Raw genomic sequence first — 19,551 nt, 5'->3', positions numbered from 1 at the left:
GCGGCGGTAGTACAACTGATCTTGTCCCGTTGATAGACAAGACAGGAACTGCTTTTCTGTAAGAAGGCCCAAATTCCTTCTTTACCGCGATCTTTTCTCTGACTAGATCCCCGACTTTTGGAATCCAGACAGGTCTTGCTGGGACAGGTGGTGGTTCTTCAGTGGTTGTTGGCTGCTGTTTCAACTTTATGTTGCTCAGGTCTTTTCTTGTTTCGTTTAAGTCCTGCAAAATAGCCAAACGATCTTTGATATCAAAGCATTTTTCCTTCACCACTGAAGTCTAACTGTCGAGGTCTAAGACTAACATCCTAGTTCCAAATAATAATTCGTACGGACTGAATCCCTTCAGAGAATTTCTTGGCAGGTTATTTAGACTACGTTGGACACTTATTAGATGTTTGACCCACCCAGCTCCCGAACCTAATATCCTTTCTGTTATAGATAGCTTTATGCCTTGGTTTTTTCTTTACACCATCCCGTATCCCTCAGGAAGGAAGTGAGAAGAGTCCCGCTGTGCTATGCTCATTTGGCCATGTTTCCCCTCAGGCTGGAGGGCTAGAGTGAAAACAATGGTCAAACGTAGCATGCTTCTAGCGTATATGCCATTTAGACTCGCAAATCTTTGTATAACAGTCCAGACGTCAGCCGAGTGCTGGTGATCTACATTATAAGTGGAAACTAGCCTGTATATGTTAATCGGACGCTTTGCTTTTTACTGTTGATTTTTTCTGGAGTGAAACGACACGGTATTACACCGTTTCTCTCACCACTGCGATTTCTGTTACAGTTTGGGCAGTTCTTTACAAACATGGTATGATGCAGGCTCATGCCTGGCCACCAGTACCTTGATTGTAATTCTTCCAGAGAATCTTTTAGTTTGAGGTGTCTGAGACCCTCGCCCATATGTGCGTCTGCTATTAACAAGGTTCTCCTGTCCATGTTTTGAATCACTCTATCCCCCACTCCAGGGATTCGAGCAAAAGGGACGGAGTTTGCATCGATTATGTATGTATAATTGAGTGGATAGTTGATCGGTAGCGCTGAGCAGTCGCCTTTTGATGACGTTTTCACCGCCAGCACTGTTTCACCGTCAATATACTTCACTGTAGGCTTTTTTCGAGCTACGGAAGCCGATTTAGTTGCTACCGCTGTGGCTGTCTCAGCCAATAAATTAACTGCAACGTGAACGCCATCACGCTGATGACTCAGTGAGTGTGTCACGTGAGTCTTTGGTAGTTCTTTTTGTAAAAGAGCTATTTGTTCCCAAAGCAGTTTCTGCTTTATTGTTGCATCTGTGTCATCTTTGTAACCGTTTTGAATCCATGTCTGCAAATCGTTGTTATATGATTTGACGCAGTAATATGAATCGGACACTATAAGTGTCGGGAATTCGCGATCAGCATTATCTAGCGCCATTTTCAATGCTATTATTTCAGTCTGTTGTTCCGAATTAGTTTCTACTGAGTGTGTTTTTATTAATAGAGGTCTTAGTTTACCTCCGCGCCACACTTCTTTTGTAATCTCACATGTGGGGTTATATGCTTGTTCTCCCCAAACGGAGGGTTGAGCCTGTCCGTCTGTATAGATTACACATGCGTATTGTCGTAAGGGCAGAATGTCGATTGGCAGAGGGAATGTTCTTTCATATTCTAGATTTTTCAATTCCTTTAGTTCTGGATCAAAGTAGTAGTAAACTTTGTCCGTTGTAATTGAATTCACCCATTGTATCCATTCCGGATTCAATGTTGTTGTTGGTAAATTACACGGTGTAGTTAATGCCTCAAAGGCTGATTCCGCTGTTCTGACTGTGATGTGTCTACCGTCCGCTTGATCTTTTTCTCTAGCTATTGCGGTTTGAACTGCATGAACAATGTTTTCTTTAATGCTGAATTTCTTTTCAGCTTCTGTGTACAAGTGTGATTTGAATGCAATTGGTACCTTTTCTCCCTCATTAGAGGTCAGGTATGTGAATCCGCATCTTCCTGGGATGACTCGAATCACAAGATTGCGTGTGTTATCACGTGTTTCTAATTTTGTTTTAATTAACATGTCTGTTTGTAAGGATCTCAAAATTTCTGTGTGTATTTGAGTCCAATTGGTTCTTTTAAAATCTGGTTTTATTAGATCATAAAGGGGTTTGACCCTTTCTGCGTAATTTGCAATGTATGTTCTTCCGAAATTTAGGAAGCCTAGAATTGACTGTAGGCTTTTTAGTGTTCTAGGTGCTTGGAGTACGGCACATTTCTCTAGGAAATTGTCAGCCAGGCTTTTGCCTTCACTTGATAATTCGTATCCTAAGAACAGGACTGTTAGATGGGCAATTCTAGATTTTTTAAAGTTGAATTTGTAACCCTCTGCTGCGAACCCAAGTATTATGGTGTTCACTCTCTTCAAGTGAGTATCCAAGTCATCATCTGTTAGGTATATGTCGTCGACATAAGATAATGCTTCGTCATCATATGTTTGTAGTAATTCTGTTACTCTCGCTGAGAATACCCCTGGGCTATTCTTGTACCCCTGGGCTAACCGACAGAATTGTTTTTGAGTGCCATTTATTGAGAACGCAGACAAATATCTGCTCTCTGGTGCTATGTTTTGACAAAAGAATCCATTAGAGATGTCTAATGTTGTTTTGTATTTTTTGCGCACTATGTTATTCATTAGTGCAGCACTATGCGAGTTTTGCACTGCAAAAAGTTTTGCAACATGAGTTAAGGTGTCGGTAATCCAAAACTAGACGAGGGACAGTATTTAAACGGGCTCCGCTCCATGCTGAAAAGTTGCGGTCGTGTTGCGATGAGAAGGCCTCGATGTCCGAAGAGTGATACGACTCCGTAGATTCCGACTCAAAGAGACGGAAGAACTCGAGACCGTACGCAAACAATACCGACGTAATGAAAGTAAGGCCTTTTGGCCGTAAAAAAGCTAGTTTTCTCGGTTCCGACAGAGAGACGTCGAGACCGCATCCGAACCCAATGGCGGAAAAAAACAATCTGGGGATGGAGCCGATGCCCATGCGCACTGTAGTCCAGGGGAGGAGCCACCTATCTCAGGATACTTCGAAGACTCTTCCAGGACAACAATGTGCGATCATCCGGACCCAACACTAGGCGGCGATCTAATGCAAAAGATATGAATTTAGCAGCCCACATGCCTCGAACCTAGACAATATGAATTGTCTGGTTTGGAGACAGGAAACAAAGGGTTGTTCATTTGTGAGGTGCAAGTTTCAATCACCCCCTGGTATTCTAATTGATCTAGGATTTCTTTTACCTGTTTTTTAGCTTCTTGCTTAATTGGGTACTGTCTTTGTGCAGTAGGTTGTGATTTTAACTGGATTTTGTGAGGAGGAGAGTCCTCATCCCATCCTACATGATTTTTATATAAAGCAGGAGCTTGAGCTACTGCCCACTTTCTGGCAAGTGTGTATTTTTTATGAATTGGGATATGATTTGAGAAGGCAGGCATAATTATTTCTTCGCCATGAGGGCACTCCCTGACAAACTCTGGTGGCCAGTCTTTTTCAGCTAGAAGGATGTCATAGCCCTTGGAGAGATTATCCCAAAATAGTCCCCTTATTTTTCTAGTCTTATCCCCTTCTATACGTAAAGTTATTTCATATATTTTGTGAGGTTTGCTAACTCTGGTGTCTGCAGTTTCCACTTGAAGATATTCATTCGTGTCCACTGTCTCCAAAAGATTCATAAGGACTTTGCGAGCTATGCTCACTTCTGCTGCGCTGTCTAGCATTGTCTGAGCCCATTCTCAGTTTTTCAGTTGTGTCCTCAGTATTCTCGGCATTGTTAACTACTTTAATACTGGCTACCTTCTTTTTTGGAAATTGTAGTTTCTTTTTTAGATGAGCAGATTCCTTGTCTTTGGACTTGGCGTGCTCTTCTCTTTGTTCTGATCGTCCTCTTCTTTCCGATTTCTGCGAGGAAGTCTGAAAAGATTGAGAGGGACGTGTATCAATGTCTTGATATCTATCAGGCTTCTTTATATTATCCCTATTTCTAAGGTTATATCTTTTCCCAGAGGGGTCACTTTGGGGTGACCTGTGTCTCTGGTTCGGAGATTTTTCTCTTCGCCGAGGAGACCTTCCTCTGGACTGGAATTTCTTTTCTTTAGGATTGGATTGTTTGTTTCCATCCCAGCTCTTTTTTTGTGATGTTGAATTATTATTAAAAAATATTTTTTCAGGACTTTCAATCAGTTGTGGTTTTACTGGTATTCCACCTTAACTATCTCTACCTAGTTCCTCATAGGATCTTTCTATAATTCTGGCAATTTCAGCTGGTTGGTCTGCTATATCTGTCTCCTTTAACCTCTGGCGGATCGCCACGTTTGCTGCTTCTCCCTTTATGTTGGCTAATAATATAGCCGAGACCTGCTTGAAGTCTTTCAGTAATTTCATACCAAGAGTTAAAGCGGGTTCTGGACCGTATTCGTCTTGAATTTGTTTTAGCACATCTGGTATTACCGAAATGGATGGAACACCGTGCGTTTTTGTGTAGATGGAAGCAAAGACTGTACCCCAAGTGTCACAGTCCTCCACGTGTGGTGCGATTCCCATTGGAAGACAGATAGTCAGAATCCTGTGTTTTTCTAACGGGGTGGTGTCCGGAAACACCGCCTCTATTTGGGTGATTTTTTGTGCTAACCAGAATGGTATTTGTTCCCGTTTAGCTGGTACTTTACCTAGGCAGGACTGTATGTTCTGTGGTGTAATTTTATTTGTGTTCCCCTGATGAGGGGTCAGCTGTGGAATTTTAATTGCTGGTTGGATTGTTGAAGTCCGCATTACATATTGGACTAATTGTCTATGTATTTTTATTAATTGTTTTATTTGTATTAAAAGGTTTGCTGCAGACATCCCATCGATGTCTGGTTGTGGTGTGTATCCGGCTAGAACCGGCCACGTTGCTCCTGGTCTACCTAATGGACCGAGCCTGGTGATGTGATTATTATGTTTTAGGGCGCCATTAAATAAGAGCAGATGCTCTTGAAATTTAAGTGGTACTTCCACCTCCTCGAAAGGAGTGTACTCATTAGGAGGTTCCTCTGTTTTGTAATAGTGGAAGACCTTTGTTACAGCATTTGCTGCTGGAAAATGTATCCATGAATAGAATACCTCTGTCTGCCGATATTCGTGTGCCTCAATTACGAATATGACCGTGCCACCTCTAGGTGTCAGTCCATTTTCTATAAGTTTTAAAGTTATAGATTTTCTTGTGTTGACCGCGATGAGTATTATCTCCGGGTCAGCGTCTTGCAGTGCATTATCAGCTGCTGCGAGTTCAGTTGCTATTCTAACTGCCTCTCTTTCTCCTTCATTGTCTGACATTGTACTGTCCAGAAGGTTATTTTGTTTGTTTGCAGATCAGGTTCTTATGGAAACAAAGATTAGATGCACAATGTTTTGGAACAGTGTATCCTTCAACGTTGACTAAACCAAGGACCATACATAGGAGTTTCCTCCTGCGAGGTTTGGCGGATATTACCTTTCACCCACTCCAGACGTCTTTGGAGTATTATGGGAAAAAGGGGTCTGAGTGAAAAAGCACGACTGAGTTACTCTAAATGTCTTACGTTAGTTTTATCGCCCATCCAAACGCGTTGGGCGCCATGTAGTGTAGTTCCTATTATCCCAATAGGCTCTGCGCATTGGAATAATACCTTCAATAGTATAGGCCTAGACCAGACGTTAACTAGGTCTACTACTGTCGATATTAGACTTAAAGTTTTGGGTTTGCCAGCTAGCTCAGAGTTCACTAGAAACTTTCTCGACTAGGCAAGGAGGAGTTGAACCTCCCTGGATAGACAAGAAGGGATTTAGTTTCTGACAACCATAGAACATGACAACTTTGCTCTCCCCTAATCAAGAGTGTATCTCTAGAGTCATGTGAAAACAAAAGACGACTTATTTTACTCAGTCAGTACGTGCATTCTTAGTCTCACCAGATTGTAGAGAAAAGGAAGAGACGGGCGTGTTCAATAAAAGATGTTATTTATTGATCAGTCTCTTTTCTCATACAAGAGAAATGGATCGATATTATTGCAATACTTATGGTTAAGTAAAGTGCATACATTAAAAGCAGAAGTATAAAATAATACTGTAAAAACATTGATATGGTTTCTAAGCCATATGATGGTTTAAAATGGATAAAATAGATACATACACATATACATTTGACTAATCGTACTCAACTGGTGTTTCTAACTACGCCTACCCCAGATGTACCTGACCTAAGCCTAATACGTGGGCGGGAGTAGAAAGTAACAGTTTAAGTTAAGTTTGTTTTGCCAAGTGACTGACTCAAGAATTCTCTGTGAGGGGTTATTCAGTTCTGTACCTGGAGTCTAGGATGAATGAGGGATGGTATCTCTCGTCTCTGGTCTCGATATTCCAGGCTGCCTGCGAGGGCTACCCGGAAGCGCCGGAGCTGGATTTCTCGGCAGGAGAAAACAGCGTCTCGTTCTCAGCGCGTCAGGAAGGCGGGGCTGCGCCAGCGGGGTCTGCTCTGCTCTGGGCTTCGGCAAGTCTGGCTGCTCCGATCTCGTCACCACCGCGTGTGTTTGCATAGGGCAATATCAGTAATATTTATACCTTTAAGGTGCCGAGATTGACGTAAGGATGGACATAGATACGTCAATAAGGATGTCATACGACTTGGTCGTTAGCACATTCTTTTGCTGAAGTTCTCGGTGAAATCAAAACAATGGCCGCAGGGTTTTTCCCAGGTCTGTCATAGGTTTGATTTGTTTTGAGAACTCCGTATGCCTTATCAGGGGCTGGAGGAATATCGCTTGTCTAATTAGATGGCAAGCGTTATGACCTAATCAGATAACACGTTCCTGTGCCGTAGTGTGGCTTAATCAGATAACGGTTCCTGCATCATGGGGGTTTTCTGCCTCATGGGATGGCTGCTAGTTAACTTGTTAACCAGAATAGGGTCAGGAATAGGGGGATCGATACAGAACCTATAGGAATACATCACAAGGCAAGCAGCTACCCAAGAGCTGGAGTGACCACCAGGGAGCGTTTGCCCATTATCATTGCAAAATCTCTAGGTGGGCACAGGGAGCTCTGCACAGGGGAAGAAATGTTCTGCCATATTGGCACTGTGTGATAGTTTACAGTAAGACACACATGAAGTGCTACTAAAGTGGGTAGGTTCACCCATGGGAACTTTTACTCAATTGGGTAGGGAGTGGCCAGGAGTTGTCCCCATCCACAGGCTGTCACTCGGCATACATGTGCACCCCAGTACCCTTTTCAGAACACCTATAGACCTGTGGACGACAAAAGTAGTAGTGTGCTGCAAATAGTTTTTGTCCCTTTTAGTATGTCCAGATTCTTTTTTTGCTTCTTCATCGTCTGGGTTTGGACTTTTTACTGAGTTTAAGACTCACTACTTTTGTTTTACCCACAGTAAACATATGGCACATGGACTGCACATGTTTACCGCCAGTATCTGCCTTTAAGATAAGGACATTGCGACGCGGTAAGGGGCATTTGGCTGGTTACACATGTGTGGCTGCGCAAGTAAGACGACCATCGTGAATAGCGTGGTAACTGAGCACAGGTAGCCTGGTGCAGAAAGAACTCTATAAGGCTAGATGTTGACCTGGGACAGGCCTTAATAATATTTGTGGGCATTCATAAAGTCAGTAGGGTTTATTTGTTTATCTACGGTGCCAATATATTATACACCCAGGAGGATAACTACCTTAAAGGGCAGTTTTGTTTCCTTTAGGCCTACAAAGTCCAGTAAGGATTCAAACTTGGGTAAAACATGTGCCAAGTTTGAATATGCAGGCTACTAGAACCTACATGTATACTCTATGGGTCGTCCAGAATTCTCATACATCTCTGGCTCACCTCAGTATCAGGTACCAGGTCTTTTGTCACCCTACTGGATCAAGTTAATTACTTTGCTCGTCAGCAGAGGACGCAAAGTCCTCCCCACACAAAAGGAATAATTAACATTGCTTAACTCAGCTCCTGAGGAGGAAGGGGTTTGAAAGAAAATCTGCATCTGTTAATTAGCTGTAACACTGTACCAATAACAGGACAACCCAAGCCCACTGAACAAAGCAGGAAGCTCAGACCACTGCAGCCAATACAGAAGAGGGCTCCCTTTTGACGTTTTGGTGGGAAAGTCCCTAGCAGTGATGTCAACTACAGATGAAGCTGAGCTCCTCAGAGAAGATGTGTGTGGAGACCAACTGGTGGCGCCATCTTGGATGGGTGGTAGACAACCCGACTACCCTTTGCTGAGCATATAATGGAAGCAGAAATTACGGCACCCATACAGAGAATGCAGACTTGCAGAATCTTTGGGAGTAACAACCTACCAGTTGAATTTTACAATCAATACACTGACCTACCTATTTCAGACCTACCAAAAAGTATGAAAAGGCAGCAACAGAGAGACTTGCGCTCCCCTCCAGTCGAGAAACACTAACAATAATGCCCCACAAGCCGCTAACTCCTAACCTGGTGTGATTTATATAGAACGCTATCCTTAATGCAGGTTATAGAATTCTAGCCAGAATAATACCAAATAGACTGCTCCCACTGTTGTTGTTGCAGCTTCAAATGCATTGCAGAGTTCCTTGTATATCCAACAGTTTTCAGGCAAGAATAAAAGTGCCAAGATTACTATGGTGAATAATGTACCTTACGGCAGAGAGATCGGAGTGTTGTCTACTCACAGTTTTGACTCATCTAAGGTAGTTGAAAGGGTTAATATGCCTGCTGCAAAGAGTGTGTACTATGTAGATCACAGAGCAGAATCATCATCACCATTAAAACCTTTATTTCATCTTACAGAATATCACAAAAGTGCAGTTGCAAAAATACATCATACATAAACCTACATAATGGCGTTCCTACAGTAATTATAAAATGCATCGAAAATGTTCCATAGAAGCATCGTGCTGGACAAATCCCAAAGGGATAGATACATAAAATTGAAATAGCCGCAAAAAGAATGATAAGGCAGTATATCCCTCCAACTTTGAGCCAATTCTGTTGACAAAAACCTCTAGGGGTCTGCTATGCTAAAGAATTTGATAGTGAGCCTATGTAGGGATATTTCTACAAGCAAAAGCATGGGCTCCTATACCTTCATAAGAGGGAAATCAGCTATTGATGTGCCAAGAAAAAAGTGTGGGAAAGCAGATTTAGAAATCAAGAGTAGGAAGGACTTGTTGCTAGGTTAATATTGATTATATTTCACACATTATTATAAATCTAATCAATCAGCTACCATAAATCATACAGGAATGTATGGAAACAATGAAGATACATTATCATACAAAATATTACACTCCATGGCAGCCCTGCACTGTCTAAAATGTGCCTGATACAGGAGTGGTAAAACAAACACAGTCCTTAGCAAAGAATAGTATCTGCAGAAAAGAATAAAGTACAGGGTGCTTTTGTGCAGAGCGTTCATCGCAAGGAAAGGCAGGCAAATTGGCAACAAACATACCTTGCCTGGGGTAGGCAACAAGAAAATGAACTGCGTTTAACCATAGCTAACAAAAACCTGTGGTGAAGATTGTTAACCCATAAAAGGTACGGTTCAATACCAAAACAGGTACAAATTTGAGGATGGACATCTCGGAGTTCTTTGACATCAATTCTTCTACGCATTTGGCTAAAAAGAGTTTAGTCAGGGGTCTGGAGAAGCTAGCCATGAAGGGGCAAGGGTTCCAGAACAACCTGTCTAAATCCAGCCAACTTTAAGTCTTAGATAAGTATGCAATCCAGGGAATTTGTAAGCTCTCACCCAGGTTCAAGCAATCAGCTACAATGTTACGGTTCACTGTGGTTTCCCCCTTGGTCCATATTTTCAACCATAGCTGGAGAGGCTGCAGCTTCACACATACTCTACCCCAATTTCCATGTGACATATGTAACTGCTCGTGGACTGGAGTACAGCAAACAGCCTTTTAATGAAACCGTTCTCTACCTTCTCTACATCCAGCTAGTTGTAGAGGGCCCAGACACCAGCCCTATATGTGGCGCCTGGGCAGCACTTAGACTTAAGGATTTTTAACAGCTCTTTGATTGGCTTGCTCCGTAATCTAGCGGCAACGCTTAAGAGTGCTTCTGTGCTCATGGCTAGGGCAGCTGCCCTGCCAGCCTTCAAAGTTTCCCAAGTCAGCCTGTCATCAAATAGTATTCCCAGATAGGGATAGTACGAGATCTTATTAATCTTTGTTTAATTGACAAAAAAGGCCCTATTTACCTTGTTTTATAGACCAACACCCATAATGTGGAGCTTTGGCTGGTTCACTAACAGATCTAGACTGTTCATGAAGGCACAGAATTGGTCTAATAATCGCTGCAAGCTGTTTGCAGTCCTGGAGAGCCAGACAGTATTATCTGCATAAACCAGGGCCGGTATACTACCCTTGCCAACCATGGGTCACTCAGCTCTGTGGTTCAGTAGATGCTTCTCCATGCTGTTGACATACAAGGAGAAAAGAAAAGGTGCCAATATGCACCCCTGGTGAAAGCCACGTTCATGTCTAACACAGTTTTTTCCCCTGTTGGGCCATAACACACGCTTATAATTACCTCTAGGTGGGGGAAATGTCCTTTAGGACGAAGCCAGTATCACGCTTTGCCTTCACAACGCTAGCACTATAACTGATAGGTACTTGAAGGTACTAAGTGGTGTGTGACCAAGTCTTAGGTGGGCCCATGAATGGAATAGCCCTAAATATTGGAGCCAAAATGTGTATGTTTGTCCGAAATGATCCACCGGATCACATCAGGGCTTTTGAGGCAGGACACCTCTTAGTAACCTCTATCATGTCATATTTATCGAGCTCTAATTTGCAGATAGGTTGGATGGAAGATAGCGGTGCTACAGATATTCTTGCCTGGGCCATGCTAGAAGCATGCCCCCTATGAGGGGCAAATTCCTGGGCTTTATCCATATAGTTTTGATTTACCGTTTGCCACAAAGCTTACTATTTTTAAGGTCGCTGGCCTTTACTGGTTCATAGTAAGCTGCTTCTCTTAGTGTTTTTTTCTAGGCCTGTAAGGCAGCCTTGTACCCCTTTCAACAGGTGCAAACCCTATCTGGTTCTCTTGGGACAGCTCTGAGTGTCGACAATAAAATGATGGGACTTGGTACAGGTTGCATCAAACCACCTGACCTGGGTAAGCATTGCCTGTGCAATTTCGCAGATATTCGCAAAACAGAATTTTATGTGCATAGATCACTGGTTTGCTGCTTATGTCACAAACATCCTTTTGTTTCTGTGCAGTTCATAGGTTACAATCGAAATCTAGGTTAGAAAGTTACGTTTTTCTCCCCGTCTTCCATTACCCTAATTTTGCAAAAAAGGGTTTGCTTGGGTAGAAATAAATTCTCATTAGTAAAGTCACCCGGAACCTCATGTTACATTCTGATTCCTGAGTTTGGGCTTCCCCAGATCAAGCACTCTTAAAAAATGACACCAGTATGGATGACATGTGAATCCTACCCCTTTGTCTTATGTAACATTTTCTATACACTGAATTACACATGTACGATGCACTTGTCTCTGTATGTGTGTGTCATGTAAAATGCTCCAACACCCTACACTGCTATGAGAGGGGCTATAAAAAATGTTTTAATGTATGTGAGAGAGGGGCTATGGAGAGTTGAGGGGCACTGTTGGAGGGTGAAAGTGAGGAAATCTTTGAACAGCCCCAGCAAAGACTGCTGTATCCTGCTGCTCAGCAAGGTCATCCTGTACTATGCTTTAAAAACAAATACAATTGTATATATAATGAAAAATGTGTTGATGAATGCATTATTTTTGCATTTTTTCCCAAATCTTCTTGCGGAAAGAATTGGAGACTAGGTGGAGGGGCTTTTCAATGGAGAAAAAAAGCTAGCAAGTGCAACTGCATTGTTGTTTTCCTGTGTGTAACTATACACCATGTACTTGTAATCCCCCGGAATGCCTCCACGTGTAAGTAACTATAAATTCACAAGCAAGGAGTCGTTTTGGGTGCCTCAGACTTTTACAGCTTCTTAGGTAGTCTATTACGAAACTTTTCTGAGTTACAAAAAATTCAGAAACTTTCATTAGGAAATTAAGGAACACATTTTAGATTTTTGGGCGACTGGGGCCTGTGTCTCCATTGCTCAAAAATTGTTTAACAATAATTAATTAATTATTGCATTTTCTTCCTGTAAATGTCAGTTAATACCTAAAAAGATTGAGGTTTACCTTTCTCGAACAGATTTTCCACAAATGAAACACATCCATTTTCGCTTTCCTCCATGAGTGCATTCTAAATGACGCTTCAGATTTCCGGTGTCATTAAACTGGCGACCGCAAATATCACATGGAAAAGGTCCTAAAACAGAAGTGCAATGAGAAAAAAACTGTTATGAAAGTAAACTGTCTTTTTCAAAAACTTTATTTCTGTATATGATCGTTTTATGGTGTCACATATGTCATTGTTGGCAAAGAACATGTTTACATAAATATTTTAACACAGAACATATATTGATAGTTCTTCTGTTTTCTGAACCTTAAAGTAGGATTCCACGGATTTTGTATAGCGTAATTTCTCTAATAAAATGCAGTCCTGGTACTTTCACAAACAACAACCTTTGCCCATTACTTGTGCCACAAGTGCAATGGGCAAAGCTTGTGTGCAGCCGTCAAAGCCATCCCGCAATGGCTTCTCTTTGGTTAAGGTACGGTATGCATAAGTGCCGTCAACCACTCATCCAGCATGCATTTCACTCATTACATATTCCTTACCGAGCTTTCATTACCTAGCTATTATCATGTCTAGGTTCCTTGCCTGAAACCTTGATACCACTATCTCATATTTTCAGGTTATATAATCTCACTTCTGTCTGACTGCTCAGCACTGCTTGCCCCTTACGAAAATAAGACAAAAATTCAAATCTCGCCTTGCTCATTCTCTTTCAAGACATCCCAAGACACCATTGCGGCATAAATATATATTCACAAATGTTTTGGTGCACGTAAGTGCAACTATCTACACAAATAAGGCATCTGCAATAGCAAATTTCCAAAAACAATTCAAAGAACTAGGATACGATACATTTTAGAATTTTAAAAAGCACTTACAGTGACAGGAAGTCTGCCAATGTGACACACATTGAGCAGTTGCAGTTTTAAGTTTAGAACTGGAAAGTGGGAGGGTCGGGTGGGGCCATGCAGAATGCATGCAAAACTTTGAAAGATTCCCAGTAGTACTCCTTGGAAAGTTTGAAAGTCCTCAAACAGTCAGAAATCGATTCCAAATGTAGTGTAATCATACAATAGTAGATTTCACCTTTCTAAAGGAAAACCTTAGAGATCAAGCCCTACAAATCTGATTAAATTGGACAAAATCGTAACTCCGCTTTATATACATTTTTACAACCTTTATGTCCTTATCAACTCTTACTTACTGAATACTGCCGTTCAAACTGCTCTTCCACCTCTGGACATTTTTAATCCTTCTGACAATTGCTAGTTGAAGTTTCCAGATTCCCATTTTCCTCCTGCGTTAAATAATTCACTAGCCCCATTTGTTTCACTAATATAACATGTATTGTCCATCTATTAAGGTTCCAGTCCCATCCACTACTAGGTTTTTTTGGGATATTGACAAATCGTGTATATTGATTGTATAGCTTAACTTGTGACCCCATATACTCAAATGCATACACAACCAAACATTCTTAGGAAGAATGACTAATATTATCAGTCACAATTATCACATAATATTTAGCTCAACATTTTAGTGAAACAGCACCAAGCGTTTTATCAAATCAAAATATCCATGTAAGAACTGAAAATGGCACTCAAATTTCAATTATTTCCTTGAACAATCTGGCATACCAAGGTGTAATTTTTCTTGATGTTTCAGTCTTGCAAAGCGCGATCGGAAGTACTCTTCACAGTAGGTGCACTTGAATGGTTTATCTTGAGAATGAAGAATCATATGTTCATTCAAGTGAGGCCTCCTCGTAAAAGATTTGTTACAAATCTAAAACAAAAAACAAAAGGTCAAAACTACCAAGAACAAGAAACTTTTGTGAAGTATAAACAAACAATTGTTAAAAAACATGAACACTTGATATCTTTTTGTCCTCCGGTACACATACAGCTTTTATTGAGACTATTTAGGTTTCACAAATTTCCCATCAAAGTCTTTACTTTTTATGGCCTGGCTTCACAACACAGCTGTCACCAGACAATTAAGTGAACATCATTGGAGAGGGGATTTGGCCTCGCTCACATGTTGGGAGCCAGGCATACATGTTTTGATTGAGCAGAAGGTGTGTGCTTCCATAAAAAGTGATTGCCCTCCATGCAGCGGTGATCATTTGTTTTATTTATCCAGCTGCCTAAGCTTGAACTATCAGGGGCACACGCACAGCATTAGAATGCTATTAAACGGTCTTAGATAATTTATAGTGTTTCCTTGGCAGCAGCACAGATGGGAGGAGGGCAGTCACTAACCTACTTGGGCTTTTAGGTCTGACCTGAGAATGTAACTCTCACCTGACCTTTTAACCTACACTGTTATTCTACAGTTCTTTGTTTCCAAACAAATACATATATAGTCCCATGCTATTTACTTATAATACTTTACATTACCATACAATATTCCTTTACCGTCAGACAACTGGCATTGCCTGTGTTTGTTTTATACTAGAGATTCTATGTTTTGTGATGAAAAGTATTGTTATATTGTAAAAACTGTGACCACTAGAGTGAACGTTTCATTGGAATAACAAGCTTCTTTCTGCTGTTTGAGTAGATTTTCTACTCAAGCAGCAGCTTTGTCAGCGTGAATGGTTCTGACCTGCTGCGCAAGCCCGCGTTGAGAAAATCTCACCGGGAGGCATTCTAGTGAATGAAAATCACACTATAGGATGAAAATGCTCGCTCACCAACTGAACCTTGGCAAGTCACATGTGAGGAAAAACTCTACGGCGAGGCAGTTGGTAGAGTTTTGCCAGAACTCCGCGTCAGGTGGCTGAGTGCACTATTTTCAAAGGTTATGTGAGAAGTACACACAGGAAAGAGGAATCATTAGTTGCTAACAAGCAAGTGACATATTTCAATCACCAGCTCTAATTATCTTACATTTGCTTTTTTAACAAGTATATTGTGACAGTGGAAATTACTATAACTGGACCATTCTGGTGATATGACATGACTGACCTTTCCTGCCCATATAATCGTAACTGATAACCTGTTCTGTTAATTTCAATATATAAATCACAGTTCATAATGCTGAATCTGTTACTTTCACTAGCATAATGGTGGCACTTTCCTACACTTCCACGAACAATTAGATTTCCACTCTCTTCTACTAAGATGGTATGTTACAGTTTAAACAATGATGATGGATAGTCTGCATGCATTGGCACTACAAGGCGCACAATAAAAGTCATTACTTAGAGTGGGACACTAGCTATTTATATGAAATACCAAAATAAGGTGTATCGTACAAAGAGTCCAGGGGTTCCCTTAAGAGTGGACAGGGGCTTGTTCTAGCAATCCCAAGGTGCTCTTCTAGGGGGTAGTGTGGTCAAGCGGCATTAGGCCTATCAGAGGGCAATGTTTTACATCTGCAAATACACACAATAGACAATAAATGAGGCACACAACTAAATAAGGAGGTCCACGCAATTTATTAAGAAAAGATATCTTTATAATTGTTTAGGTACCAGAATCAATATGATCAGGTAACTACGTTTTGGAAGAGAAATACTTTAAGTTTTAATAAGTCAACGTTTTTCAGAAGCTCCAATGTTATCCTATGAGAGGAAAAACAAGGACGGCGTTCAGGTACAGTAAAATTATGTACAAGACCAATTTCCTGGACTTAAGGTGAGTATGGGGCAACATCCAATGCAGCACTAGAAGGTCACTTTCAGTGGCACTAGGGCGGTTGGGTGCAGAGTTGCAATACAGCGTCAGGTGCCCAATGTTAGTCAATGGGATCGGTTTCCATGAAATCAGGCTGCAGGTTTTGTCTGGGAGGCCAGTTAAGCTGAACCACGCCAAGGGCTCAAGTTTTGTGATGCTAGGCGACGTGGGGACACGAGTGGTCCTCTTGTGTGTGGGGTGGGGTGGCAGGGTGCAGAGGGTCTTTGTGGTGTCGCGTTTCTTCGTCTCAGAGCACTTGTAGTTGAGGGGGCCTGCAAACAGAGGCTGCAGGCGACGTTGGGGAGTTCACGTGGGGTGAACCCAAGGTCAGTCTCTTGAGGGCTTGGGGCCACGCAGACACTGTTGTCACACTTCGATACGGGGTGGGGGACTCAAGTGCAGTGATGCTTGGCAGCGGCGGGTTTTGGCAGTTCCGGAGTCCTCGCAGTTCTTCTCGGGTGCCTGCCGGATGCAAGGAAGCAGCTCCGCTACTCCACGGGAGTTCTGAGTCTTCACTGAAGGTAGGCCATCCTCCCAGGCTTAGGAGGAATGACAGCTGCAGGACGAGACATCTTTGGTGCAGTTTTTATGGGGAACAGCAGACAAGCTGGCACAACTTGTGCCAAGTCAGTTGCTCTTCTTGAGTCTTCTGCTTTCAAGGCCCTTTAGAGTTTTTCTTATTTGTAGATAGTCAGGATCTGTTTTTCTGGTGCCAGGGGCTCCCCTGAATACTGAATTTATGGGTGTTAGTGGAGTGTAGGGTAGTAGCCAATGGGCTACTTACTCCGGGGGTCACTACACCCCCTATATGACCACTTCCTCTAGGAAGTAGGCATAACCCTAGCCCAGAGTTCTTAAGTTTGCCATCACCAAAATGCCTAACTCTGAAAAGTCGCCTCCACTTCAGGTAGCCCACCTTCGGGATGGTGCTGGCCTGAGGGCGGACACACCCAACAGACTATCTAATTTTCCTGCCGGTCCAGGTGCTAAAGGGCTCTGGACAAAGGGGATTGGCTTCCTCTTCTCTGAGAGAAGCCAGATTCGCATACCAAAGAAGGCAGTGGGCTCTTTGAAGCTCCCCTGCCTTTGAATGCTAATCAGCAGATCATCCTGTGGGTGGGGGTATAAGCACCTTCTGCCTGAGCAGGCTTGATTTGTGGCCTCCTGAGAGTAAAGGAACTCACCCTAGGAGGGTCAGAAACTTAGGCTGGCAAAAACCAGTCAGAAGGCACACCAGTAGCTGGTTGGTTTTCAAGGGGCACCCCTAAGTTGCCCTCTGTGTGCATGTATCAATAATACATTCAACACTGTCACCAGGTTGGGTATATTAATATGAGATGTTTCATACTAAATATCCCTATTTTCAGTGAAGCCATCATGTAACTGAGGAACTCGTTTTCACCAGTATACAAAACATGTACTCAAAAGGGCTTCCCTGTTCACTTGTACTGGCAGCAATAGAACTGACCAGCACAGGGGTATATCTGCTTGTGCAGGTAGGCCCCTCACATGTAGTATACTGTGCCCTTCCTTAGGGAGGTAGGGCCTGCTGTAGGGGTGACTTACCTATACTGTATTGAGTGTCTGTCGGCATGGCACACAGGGATATGTGACATGTCATGCTTTCACTTTAGTCTGCACCAAGACACAAACCTGCATTGGCAGTCTGTACGTGTTCGGTGAGGGGTTCTTTAGAATGGCACAATTCGCGCTGCAGCCCTTAAGGACCCTCTTTAGCCTCCTTGCCCTAGGTACTAGGGGTTACTTTTACTAGGGACTTACAGGGAGTATCAAAGGTATTGCCAATTGGGGGAAACAATTGTACAGTTTTGGAAAATAGATCTGGTACTGGGGACCCAGAGCACTTCCAGTCAAAATCACATCAAATACTAGGCAAAATGTGGGGGTGACCATGTCAAAAAGTGCACTTTCCTATACCTAGGTTGACATTTGTAAGTGATTGCTACCTCTTTGGGCTCCATGTAACACACACTGTGCAGAGGGGATTTTTTGCCAATATTTAGTCATGGTATGCAAGGTCTTCCCATCTTTACTAAAGTAGTGTAGATCCTGCCCATTTCAGGGTGTCATAGCCCATTCATGTCAAGCGGTCTAAAGAGAATGAAAAGCTGTGAATTACATCTTGTCACAAGCGTTACTACTTTTCCAAAACACCTGCTATCCGCTTGATTTCAGCCTTCCACTTAACCCATCCAAACGTCAGTGAAATAACTCATCTTTATCTAGAACTTAAATCTTATAATCTAGGACGACCCCATTACACATGCACTGCAAACGAAATTGTTCAATAAATCCACAAGTGGGACTCAACTTTATTTCTGGCACAATCAGTCCCTTCATTGGTGCACTTTTGCTCTCTATCCACTAGCCTGCCTCTCTCAGAAATAGGGGATTTACTCAATCAAATCTGATATCCATCTGTTAAATGGAGTGTTATATGTTGTTAGTCGTTACTTTAAATTTGGTGAAGAAGAACATAGAAGACTCGATACACTTTGCTTGAAAATGTCCAGGGCTGGATTTGCCTTCCTTGAAACACACTTCATATTGCCTGGTCAGCCTTGCGATGAATTCCTTTTCTGTATATTTGAAGAAAGTTGCCATAAATGGCCATGTATCAGCACTTTTAGCACTCTGGGTCAATTGAGCAACATACATGCTCATGTACTAACTGCTCTGGCAACAGGTTTTCAAAAACATCTTTCAGTCAGCTATTATCTGTTGCATTGTAAAGGACTAGAGTATATAAATGTTCCCAACCAATCCAGCTTTAGCTGTAAGCCCTTGATGATTTCTTGTCATGTCAGAGTGCATTGGATACAATTGTAGCACTGTGTCACTACATATAATTTTCTCACAGTCAGTGGTATGCAAATGTGTAGACACGTTTCATGCTGTCAACAAAGGCCACCATGGTTTATTTGGACTATCAACCTATTATGGTTGAATCAAATGTCATTGAATATGTCACAGTACCTTTTTTCACTGTTACTGACCCCCTTTATTATTTGACATGCAATTTTCTCCAATGGTATTACACAAATGGAGGACTGAAAACCTCGACTGGTTAGACTTGCTTGTGGCGGTCTAGTCTACCTATCTTTAATGTATGTATTCAGCCAGATATTGTCCACAGCATCTGAGGTGATGTGATCTGATCTCCTCTGGTTTCAGACAAGTCCCTCTGTTTTGTATCAAAGCCTTTCAGATTTCTCATAAGGGACCATCTGTGTATACCAGTGCTCATAAACCTGGTGGGTATACAGACGTAGATATGACACTATCTACTAACTTCTGAAAATCTGGACAAGAGTTGAGGATAGAATAAGGCTAAGATAGCAGCTCACTCTGTGACTCACTACGAAGTTCTTACAGGTGTGGAACATTCTATATTTAAGGTATGATAGACTAGTCCCCTCCACAAGCATTTAAACAAACTTATGACAAACAACATAGAAAAAGGTCACAAAGGTTTATGTCATTACAAATTCCTTTTAGCCTCCAGCAGCATTTTTGCAAAAGCCTCCTTAGTGACTATGAGTAAAGAATGGGAAAAAGTGTCACAGATTATCTAGTGACAATGGTGCTCAACTGTTAATGACA

The 19,551-nt window shown here is 42.0% G+C and overlaps 1 protein-coding gene across 3 annotated transcripts in view; it reads right to left on the bottom strand.

Annotated features, from left to right (window-relative positions):
- ZBTB41 (zinc finger and BTB domain containing 41) overlaps window positions 1-19,551 on the bottom strand; it is a 275,820-nt gene that overhangs the window by 194,831 nt on the left and 61,438 nt on the right. For all 3 annotated transcript variants that reach the window (XM_078644047.1, XM_078644054.1, XM_078644038.1), the window contains exons 5-6: window positions 13,885-14,032; window positions 12,247-12,376 (exon numbers count right to left, since the gene is read on the bottom strand). In XM_078644047.1, coding sequence (XP_078500173.1) covers window positions 12,247-12,376; window positions 13,885-14,032 — 278 coding nt within the window. The remainder of the gene's footprint in view (window positions 1-12,246; window positions 12,377-13,884; window positions 14,033-19,551) is intronic.

This window comes from Lissotriton helveticus, chromosome 1_1, assembly GCF_964261635.1.
Source record: "Lissotriton helveticus chromosome 1_1, aLisHel1.1, whole genome shotgun sequence".
Classification (NCBI taxonomy): Eukaryota; Metazoa; Chordata; class Amphibia; order Caudata; family Salamandridae; genus Lissotriton; species Lissotriton helveticus.
This window is presented reverse-complemented; position numbering and strand designations above follow the sequence as displayed.